General features: G+C 58.4%; 1 protein-coding gene across 6 annotated transcripts in view; it reads left to right on the forward strand.

Annotated features, from left to right (window-relative positions):
* The window catches only part of GRIK5 (glutamate ionotropic receptor kainate type subunit 5), a 58,001-nt gene extending 50,293 nt beyond the window's left edge, over positions 1-7,708 (forward strand). For 3 of the 6 annotated variants that reach the window (XM_084905264.1, XM_084905266.1, XM_084905267.1), the window contains 4 exons: positions 429-654; positions 2,635-2,763; positions 2,849-2,970; positions 6,530-7,706. In XM_084905264.1, coding sequence (XP_084761390.1) covers positions 429-654; positions 2,635-2,763; positions 2,849-2,970; positions 6,530-6,949 — 897 coding nt within the window. In that variant the 3' untranslated portion in view covers positions 6,950-7,706. Of the gene's footprint in view, positions 1-428; positions 655-2,634; positions 2,764-2,848; positions 2,971-6,529 lie in introns of all 6 variants that reach the window. The other 3 variants (XM_084905265.1, XM_084905268.1, XM_084905263.1) reach the window with 2 other exon arrangements.
* The last annotated feature ends 2,633 nt before the right edge of the window (positions 7,709-10,341 follow it).

Here is a 10,341-nt window from a genome sequence, read left to right on the forward strand (position 1 = left end):
GGGGCAGGAGTAGTCTTTCCCAAAAGGTTCCCAGCGGGTCCATAGGAAGTAAGCTGTCCTATTCAGCATGGACCAGGTCTTCCTGAACCAGCCTGGGCCCTGGGTAGATTTGAGGGTTGAGCATCTACTCCCGGGCTCTCTGAGTAAGGCCTGGGAGCACTGGGGAAGCCACGGCTGGTGTTGAAAAATAGACCGTGGCCCCTTCTTCCAAAGACTTTGGTCCTTGGGGTCTCACTGGACTGGGGGTGCGGGGTGTCTTGGACCACGCTTTGAGCAGTCTGTCCATCTGGTTTCTCCTCTGTTTTCCTCTGCTCTCCTCGCTCTCTCTCGGGTTGAGGGAGACTTGCTGGAGGGCAGGGCACATGGTTCAGGGGAAGGGCAGCGGGTGCAAAGCCCCTCACCTCTCCCCCTTATGCCACTCTGCCCAGAATTCACGGTACCAGACGTACCAGCGCATGTGGAACTACATGCAGTCGAAGCAGCCCAGCGTGTTTGTCAAGAGCACGGAGGAGGGCATCGCCAGGGTCCTCAACTCTCGCTATGCCTTCCTGCTTGAGTCCACCATGAACGAATACCACCGGCGCCTCAACTGCAACCTCACCCAGATCGGGGGCCTCCTCGACACCAAGGGCTACGGCATCGGCATGCCGCTGGGTATGTGGCGGCGGCTGGGACTTGGAAGCAGGCCGGGCACAGGCTGGGTCTGCTGTGGGGCCTCCTGGCTGTGGGGCCTTGGGCAGGTAACATCACCTTCCTGAGCCTCTGTGCCCTCAGCCTGCAAAAATGGGCCTCGGAGCAATCGTTCCAGCCCCGCAGAGCTTCAGGAAGTGCGGGAGGCTGTGCAGGACAGCACACGGCAGAAGGTTGGCGCCTTCCCACATGGCTCCAGGGCCCCTCGAGGGTGAGGACCTGGTTTCGTTACTTCAGATTCTCTGCACCAAACCCACAGCCTGGCTCAGAACAGGTGCTCAGAAAACGGCTGATGGATACTGCTGGCTGGGTGGCAGGGGCGGAGGGAGGATAGAAGAATGGGTGGATCGGCCAGCAAGACTTAGACATGGTTTTCCAGAGCTCAGTGCTGGAAGCTCTCCACCAATATTGCCACCAAATGTGGGCATTTTAGCTTTTATTTTTTATTTTTTATTTTTTTTTAAATATGTTTTATTGATTTTTTACAGAGAGGAGGAAAGAGGGATAGAGAGCTAGAAACGTCGATGAGAGAGAAACATCGACCAGCTGCCTCTTGCACACCCCCTACTGGGGATGTGCCCGCAACCAAGGTACATGCCCTTGACCGGAATCGAACCTGGGACCTTTCAGTCCGCAGACCGACGCTCTACCACTGAGCCAAACCGGTTTCGGCTAGCTTTTAAACCTTTTCATGTGCTGCTGACTGCTACAATAGTCACATATTACACATACACCCAAATCTCAGCGGCTTTGCAGCAGTGTCAGTGCATGCCAGGCAAGCAGTGTGGCCTGGTGCTTTGTGGAGACAGGCTCTGGAGTCACTGACCTGGATTCAAATACTTCTCCTCCTGCCCCTCCCCCCCAACTCAGCTTCAATGTCACCTGCCCTGGGGCTGGTAATACCTGCCTCACAGGATCACTGTGAGGCGTGAATACATTTCTGTAAACCAAGGTTCTGGCACATAGTAGGTGCCCCATAAATACTAAGCAGCCCACTCGCCCATATCCCGAGTTCCTGGCACTGGCCGATGCTCAAGGAGGATTGCAGTGAGTGAAGAAATGAGAGGGTAGGCGTGGGGTGTTTTGGGCCCAAGGGTGGTTTAAGGAGACAGGTGGCCCAGGGTTGGGCCGTGCAGGGGAGGGGTGTGGCTGGGGTCTTTTGCCTGGCCGCGTGCAGGCATATGCTGGATGCTGAATGCTGGGACAACACAGTGGGGAGCTGGCAAGCTCCGCCCTCCTGTCCTCTGCTAGGGCCACAGACAGCAAACCAACAGTGAACACAGCTTTATAATGTGATGTCAGGTGGTGACAACTGCTCTGAAGTAAATTAAGGGGAAGGACTGACAGGGAGACGGGCGCTTGGTGCCATGTTAAATAAAATCCATTAGAGAAGACCCTTGAGGAGGCACCACGTGAGCAGAGCCCTCATTGAACTGAGAGAAGGAACATCCAGGCAGAGGGAAAGCTCCCCGGGGGGGGGGGGGGCAGGGGGAGGGCGGCGGGAGAGGGAGCAGGGGAGTGTGGCTTCTGGAGGACCAGCCAGGAGGCCAGTGTGGTGGGAGCTGAGGGCGTGGGGGTCGCGGAGCCAGTGGCCAGGCCAGCGGCTAGGACCACGTAGGCCAGGAGAGGACTTTGTCCCCACAGAACCAGGAGCCACTGGAGAGTTGTAAATATGAGAGAGGCGTGGGCTCTGACTGTTGAAACTGTCCCTCTGGCTGCTGAGTGGAGAAGAGCCTGGCTGGGGATGACAGGCGGCTGCAGGGAGGGACCACGGCCAGTCGGACCTGGGAGGGCAGTGGGCGTGGCTAGGCATGGTTGCAGGGGAGCAGTGGTCAGACTCAGAGGTGTACAGGCAGACCCTGGGACATGGTGGAGGCAGGGAGCAGTGGGGGTCTGGCGGGCAGGGCTCGGGCCCCATGGCCGCTCGCCCCGTGTGCTGCCCAGGCTCACCGTTCCGGGACGAGATCACGCTGGCCATCCTGCAGCTCCAAGAGAACAACCGGCTGGAGATCCTGAAGCGCAAGTGGTGGGAGGGCAGCCGGTGCCCCAAGGAGGAGGACCGTCGTGCTAAAGGTCAGCCACCTGCAGTGTGCCCCCTGGGAGACCCTTCGCTGCCCCGTGCCCACACAGTTCAACCCCTGGCTCTCTCCGACCCCAGGTCTGGGCATGGAGAACATTGGCGGCATTTTTGTCGTACTTATCTGTGGCCTCATCATTGCTGTCTTTGTGGCTGTCATGGAGTTTATATGGTCCACGCGGAGGTCGGCAGAGTCCGAAGAGGTGAGGAGCTTGGCAGAGGGTGTGGGGCAGCAGTGGCGCCCAGGGTGGAGGGACATGAAGACGGTAGCGCTAGGGGCCACACGGGGAAACAGGCCGAAAGGAGGGGCCAGGGAGTTAGGGAGCCAGGGAGGTGAGGGGGCCTGGGGGAGGTCAGGGGTAGAGGAGGTAGAGAAGAGGAGAGAGCAGTTTGGGGGGAGAGTCCACAGGCAGGAGGAGGACAGGAGGAAGGGGCAGAGGCAGCGATGAGGATGCCGGGGAAAGAGTGGCACAGCAGGAGGATGTGGGGAGAGGCAGAGGTGGTCAAGCAAGAAGAAACGGGAGAGAGGCGAGGAGAATGCAGCTGAAGAGCCTGAGTTGCTGATGGGTCTCCCTCTATGTCCGGGGCCTCGGGTACTGCCAGCCCCACTCCTCCATCGCCAGACGGTTCCTGCCCCTGCCCTCCTGGCCTGTTCGGACCTTCCCTGTCCCTGCCAGCCCAGCCCTCCTCCTGTCCTCACTGTTGGTGATGACTTTGCTTCTGCTCTCCTGAGCAAGTGCAGAAACCCCTCCACATCTAGCTGCCGCCTACTTTCTCCACGGCCTGGGATTACGCCATGGAGGTGAAGGTCCCGGCTCCTAAGGCCCCAAATGGCCCCATCTCCTCCCTCTCGCCTTCCCTGGGACACCCCCAGCAGTTCTCTCCTTGCCTCCGCATCATCAGTTCCCTCTTCACTGGGTCACAGCCGGCAGCATACAAATGTGCTGTCATTTCTCCCACCTTCAAAAAACCCTCTCAGGCCCACTTCCCCTCCCGGCCTCCAGCCACGCCTCCCCTTCCCTGACAGCCTTGAGATGTGTGTCTCCCTGCTGTTCCCAATTCCTCTGCTCCCATTCACTCTTGGACACACTGCAATCCAGCTGCTGCCCCCACCTCTGCTGAAGCCACTCTTGTCACCAGCTGAAACCCAGTGCCTGAAGCTCAGGCCTCAACACACGTGAGGTAGCGATAGGCTTCAGCCCAGCCCTTCATTCTGTCCTCAAAACCCACTCTTCCCCGGCGCCTCGCTTTCCTCCAACCTCCCTGCCACTGCTTTGTGGGAATTCTCATGCACGGGCCTGGAATTGCCTCTCTCCTTGGTGATCCCATCCAGCCTCATGGGAAGACCCTCCATGCTGTGGACTCCTGAGTTAGTTCTCTATTGCCATATGACAAATTGTCCCCAAACTCAGCAGCTTAAAACAGCAAACATCAATTCCGTTTCTGTGGGTCGAGGACTGGGAGCAGCTTAGCTAAGTCATTCGGGCTGCCCAGGGTCTCTGCTGAGGTCACGGCCGGACACGATGTCGGCTGAACGCTCTGCTGGACGGGAGGAGCCACTTCTGGGATGGCTCTGTCTCAAAATGTCCCTGTGGCTTTAAAAACTTTTTATCGATTCGAGAGAGGAAGAGAGAGGAGAAGAGAGATAGAAACATCAATGATGAGAGAGAATCATTGATTGGCTGCCTCCTGCACGACCCTACTGGGGATGGAGCCAGAAACCCTGGGCATGTGCTCTAACCAGAAATCGAACCATCACCTGGTTCATAGGTCGACGCTCAACACGGAGTCACACCAGCCGGGCATGCATGGCTGTCCTTGTGGATTTTAATTTATGGAGGTGATTGAGTGATGGCACAGAGAATCCGATGCCACTGAAGGAATTTTTTTATTACATTTTCCAAGAGAAAGGGCCCCACCATGCCACACAGGACCACATGGGGAAGCAGGGTTTGTGCAGAAGCAGAAGGAGGTGGGGGTGGGGGTGTCACGGGACTAGGCCAGAGTCCTTACTGGGGTTTCTGAAGGAAGACAAGGCAGGGCAGGGCAGCAGCTTAGAACCGGCTGGTTTGGGTAAGGCAGCCGGCTCTGGGTAGAGGAGTGGTCTCCTGTTGTCTGGTGCCTGGTCCCGGGTGAGGCAGGGCAGATGATAAGGGCCTGGGTGGGGAGTGGACTTGGGATTGGCTGGTTGCCATGTGGAAGGTGGGCCCTTAGCCCTTTGCTATCTACCTCTAAGAATTGGCTCCCTCTGAGAAGGGCAGTCTCTCCCCGATCAGCAAGCTTTTAAAGATGTCAAAGCATCTACGATAGAGAAAATAAAGAGCACAACTAATACACACATGCACATGGCAGCTGGCAGGAGGCCTCAGTGCCTCACACAGGGGCCGTCACAGGGCTGTGTGAGTGCCCACGGCGTGGCAGCTGACTTTCCTGGGTGAGTGAGCCGAGAGCCGGGCAGAAGCCCAGCATGTCAGCTGACCTAGCATCTTCTGGTCATACAGCAACCTGGACACAAAGGCAGAGGGGTTACCCAAGGGTGGGAACACCAGGGACTGGGATGTTGGGGGCTGCCTATCTTAGCCTCCAAATGTGTATCTCACAGGGACCTCTCCCTGAACCCAGGGTTTGTACTTGACATCTCCTCGTGGATGTCTAACGGACACACATAAGGCAGGTATCCAACATGGAGTTCCTGCCCACCCACCAGGCAACGTGGTCATTCTGTTGGCTCAGGTCAAAATGTGTGGCATTGCCTTTCACTCCTTCCTCTTTCTGATCTCGGCAAGTCCTGCTGGCCCCACCTTCAAGATACTAAACCCAGAATCCATCCCCTTCTCGCCTCCACAGCCCCTTAGTGCCTCCCTGCTCCTGCCCTTGGCCTCCCTACAATCTATTCTCAGCACTCACTTCCCATGATCCTGTGAGAGCACAGCCCCTACGTCAAGCTCTCCACTGGATTCCCTCCGACTTAGAGGAAAAGCCAAATCCTGGTGTCCTCTGGCCTCCCATGAGCTGGCCCCCATTGCTTCTCTGACCTCATCTACCTCTCTCCCTCTTGCACACCCCATTCTCGTGGTTCCTGAGCATCGTGCCACTCTCCCTCCTCTCTCCCTCCACACCTTCGTCCTGCTGAGTGGCTGCCTGCTCTGGGCCAGGCTCCAGGGCACACCTCCTCTCAGTGAGTTTCCCTAACAGCCCCTTGCTGAAATTCAGCCTCACTCCCCACCCACCTCTTTTGCGGACTTTATTTTTCTTCAAAGCACTCATCATCGGCTCACATACCACCTGGGTTTGCATTTTTCTTTTCTTTTTGCATTTGCACACTGGAATATAACCTCCACAAGGGCAGGGACTGCTGTCTGGTTCTCTGCTGTATCCACGGCCCAGAACTGCCTGGCACACCGGAGGTGCTCAACAAATATGCCTAGCAATAATGATAGCGTGAGCCAGAGGCAAGACATGGAAGGACTAGAGTCAGACAATTTCAAGTGGAAAGAGGAGAGAGGAAGCGAAGGGCAGATTCTGGAAGAAGCCCACATAAGAGCAGAGTGTGGAGAGGTGAGAGGAAGGAACCAGGAGCGAAGGGAAAGGAGAAGAAAGGCCTGAGGGTGGGGATGGGAGGAAGGTGAGGAAAGCCGGTAAGGTGGAGTGGGGTGTGGAGAGAAGCTGGGGGTAGCGGGGAGGGGAGAGACCGAAGCAGAGCCTGGCGAATGGGCGGTGACGAGGAGAGCGAGGGCCGGTGACCCCCCTCGCTGCCCGCAGGTGTCGGTGTGCCAGGAGATGCTGCAGGAGCTGCGGCACGCCGTGTCCTGCCGCAAGACGTCTCGTTCCCGCCGGCGCCGGCGCCCGGGGGCCCCGACCCGGGCCCTGCTCTCCTTGCGCGCTGTCCGCGAGATGCGCCTCAGCAACGGCAAGCTCTACTCGGCCGGCGCGGGCGGGGACGCGGGCGGCGCGCACGGGGGCCCTCAGCGCCTCCTGGACGACCCGGGGCCGCCAGGCGGGGCCCGGACCCTCGCCTCCACCCCCTGCACCCACGTGCGCGTCTGCCAGGAGTGCCGGCGCATCCAGGCGCTGCGGACGTCCGGGACCGGCGCGCCCCCGCGTGGCCTGGGAGCCCCCGCCGAGGCCGCCAGTCCGCCACGGCCGCGACCTGGCCCGCGCGAGCTCGCCGAGCACGAGTGACCATGGGACGTGCAGGTGCAGGGACGGACCCGCCCCCGCCTCTGGCCGCCCCGTCGCCCCTGCGAGCGAAGAACTGAACTTGTGCCCTGGCGGCCGGTCGCCACGATTTTGCCTTGGGTTCCCGGTGAAGTCCGAGGCCCGCTCCGGAGCCTGCCTGCGCCCCCTATTGGAGTGACCGGAGTGTGCGGCGGATCCCGCACTCTGCCCCCCATGCGGACACGAGGAGCGCAGGAACTGAGGACTCCAGGGGCCGGGGACCACGGGGTTATCCCTGGAAGCGGGAAGCAGTCTGCCAGGAAAACCCTGGGTCTGCTCAGGCTCCCAAGACTTGACGCAGCTCCCCACTTCTGGAGGAGGGCCTCTGGGCAGGCGGGTGTCCCCTGGTGCCCCTCGCCTCTTTTTTCTCTCTTTTTTGGGGGGAGAAACTTCGGAATTTCTATGAATACCCCCCAGGGAGCGGGTCAGTTGGGCCCTCATCCCTCCCTCGCCACACCCCAGTTCCCGTTGGAATAAAAAAAAGAACAAAACCCCCAAACCGGGGATACCCCGAGCTCATTTCCTGGGGTCGTGAGGGCATTAAAGGCTTGGACCACCCAGGGAGTCTGCTCAAAACCCAGACTGGATGGTCACTCTTGCACTCTCCATCCTTGGCCCTGCCCACAGCCAGCAGGTCAGCCCAGGTCCCGGCAGCTGGCCCGTCTCCACTGACCTCTCAGGACAGAAGGAGGCTGCGACAAAGACCCGGAGACAGATGGAGAGAGATGCGGGAATCTGTGGAGGCGGAGACACCAGGAAACACAGAAAGACAGAAACCAGCTGGGGCTGGGGGAGGGGCGGGCACGCGAACTGTTCAGAGTGGTGGTGCCTGGGGGCCCCTATGGTGGTGGTGTGTGCCTAGGCAGGGATCGTTGGCAACTTTGTAATCATGCGCATATGTGTGTGTACATACATCCATGAGGCCGTCTTCAAACGTCTGTGCTGACCCTGTGTGTCTGCAGAAAATATACCTCCCCGACCCCCCAGAGAGGGAAGGATAAATCCCCGCAGAGAGGGAGAAGGGTGGGTCTGTTTTCTGTCTCGCCCTCCCCCGCCCTGCTGGAGGTTTCTGTGGAAACTGCAGCTGAGAAAGGACGAGTGAAGGTCACACAGCGAGAGCCAAAACAAGGCCGAGTAGGAGGGTAGTGGGGGGGGGGGAGAATGGGAAGAGACCCAGATTGGGGGGGGGGGAGGTAGGGAGAGACAAGGGCGCAGAGAGAGATAGGGAAGGAGAGTAGGGGCAGATGAGGTGAAAGGAGAATGGAGGACACGAGAAGGATGGGCGGGAGGGAGACAGATGAAGCAGGGAGGGTAAGATACCTGGGAATTGGGGCTGAGAGAAGCAGGGATGGAGGTGGAGCGGAGACAGGTGAGAGACAAGCAGCCATTGGAAACTAGAGGGAGACCGGAGCGGACCAGAGCAGTGAGCGAAGCCAAACGGGGACAGCGCGAGGGAGAGAGGCTGGCCCTGGCTGGCCCTGTGGCCCAGAGCGGGGAGCTGTCCGTTCAGCACCGGCCCGGCTGCAGCACTGCGTCTCCCCTGCGCCTGCCTTTGTAGAACGTGGGCAGGTCGCTCCCCAAGGTACCTACTGAGCACACATCACCCCCAATCTCCATTCAGCCCCTCTGTGTCAGGCACTCGCCCTCAGGGACAAGGGTGAGAGTGAGCTTGGGTCTCAATGGTTCTGTTGTCTCCACATGTCTCGAACTCTAATCGATGTCTCTGCCCTTGGGCCATACTGGGAGTCCGCCCAGTGACTAGAATACATTTGCAGGCATTTCTAGTCTCTCCCAGTCTCAGTCCCAATACCACATTGCTGATCATCTCTGGGGTCTCTCCTCAACCCCTCCCACATTTCTGCTCTGAGTCTCTCCAGTCTTTATCTGGGAGAGTCTCCAATTTTCTAAACGTCTGTGTCCCTGTGTCCATATCACCTTCACTGGGTATTTCTTCTGCTCTGTCTCCCTCCATCCATTTTCTCATCTCTGTGTTTGCCAGTCTCTGCTTTTGTCCATTTGTATCTGCCTCTCTCTGGTTCTGGACCATGTGTCTATTTCTCCTCTTATGTGTGCCTGTCTCTACTGCTGAGTTCCCCTGTCTCTGTCCATTCCCGTGACCTTCCTAAGTCTTCTCCCCCGCCTCCCCCCTCCTGCCCCCAACTTCTGCAGAGCACGATGCACAGTCATCAGTCTCACCAGGGTGGTGCTAAGGAGGGAGTGCGTGTCTGGCATGGGGTGTGGGGGATCAAGGGCTTCCTGACCCAGCTGGAGAGTAGGAGGAGAGAACCTGGAATCTCTTGGGACCCAGACATCTCCAGGCTTCTCTGTCTCTCCATCCCCTTCCCCATGGTCCTGGCGCATTCCTGCAGGCCAAGGGGTCAGGAGAGAGAGGAGATATATTGACAGGTTCTCTCTTGCTCTCGCAGGAAGGAGACAGAGTTGGGGAGATGAGCCTGGGGTCCAAATACTTAGCTTTAAAAATGTGCCAACCCCCCCCCCTTCCCCAGTCTCCATGGAGACAGGCCAGGTCTGCTGGCCCAGCCTCCTTTGCTGCATAGTCGGCCTCCCTGTTACCATAGCAACAAGGGATAGCAGAGAGGGAAGGGGATAGGTCAGTTTATGGCAAAGGGTTAAGGCTCTGGATGCTGGGAGAAGCCAAGAAACTGCCTCCCTGCCTCCTACTCTCTGCCCCCGCCTCCCCACCCCCCCCAGGCTCACACTGCTCCTTGCCTGTGAACACTCCCATAAGCGGAGAGAGACCCACATTCTGAGAAAGCCACAGGGACAGGTTCTCTGCTCCTTCTGCTTTCCTCAGGCAGAGTCTGGAGCGTTCCCCACAGAGCAGAGGGGTGGGGTGGGAGGCCATGACTCCTCGGGTTCCAGTGGGGGACTTGCTGGGGTGCTGTGTGCATGTGGCAGGCCTGGGCATGGGTGCCGGCTGTGTGTCTGTATGCACATACACATACCAAGATGGATGTGTGTGGTGTATGGGTGGGGGCGTTGGGTGTATTTGGAGGTGCCACAAAGGTGTACACAATAGCACCCCAATAGATGGTGTGTACAGCACGGAAGGTGTGTGGAAATGAGTCGAGTGATGTTTCTGTGAATTATTGTGCTGTGTGAATTCGTCATTAACAATTCGCAACCGTAATTTGTCAGTTTTGCACTGTGGACCTTTGTTCAGGCCCAGATATACTGGGAAGAAGCATATGTGATGGTGTGTGTGTGTGTGTGTGTGTGTGTGTGTGTGTGTGTGAGACCATGCAACAGCGTCCACAAAGGCTCCTGTGGTGCCTGGAGGCAGTGTGAGGCCTGTGGTGTGTGTGTGTGTGTGTGTGTGTGTGTGTGTGTTGGTT

Source organism: Pipistrellus hanaki (genome assembly GCF_964339955.1).
Source record: "Pipistrellus hanaki genome assembly, chromosome: 15".
Classification (NCBI taxonomy): domain Eukaryota; kingdom Metazoa; phylum Chordata; class Mammalia; order Chiroptera; family Vespertilionidae; genus Pipistrellus; species Pipistrellus hanaki.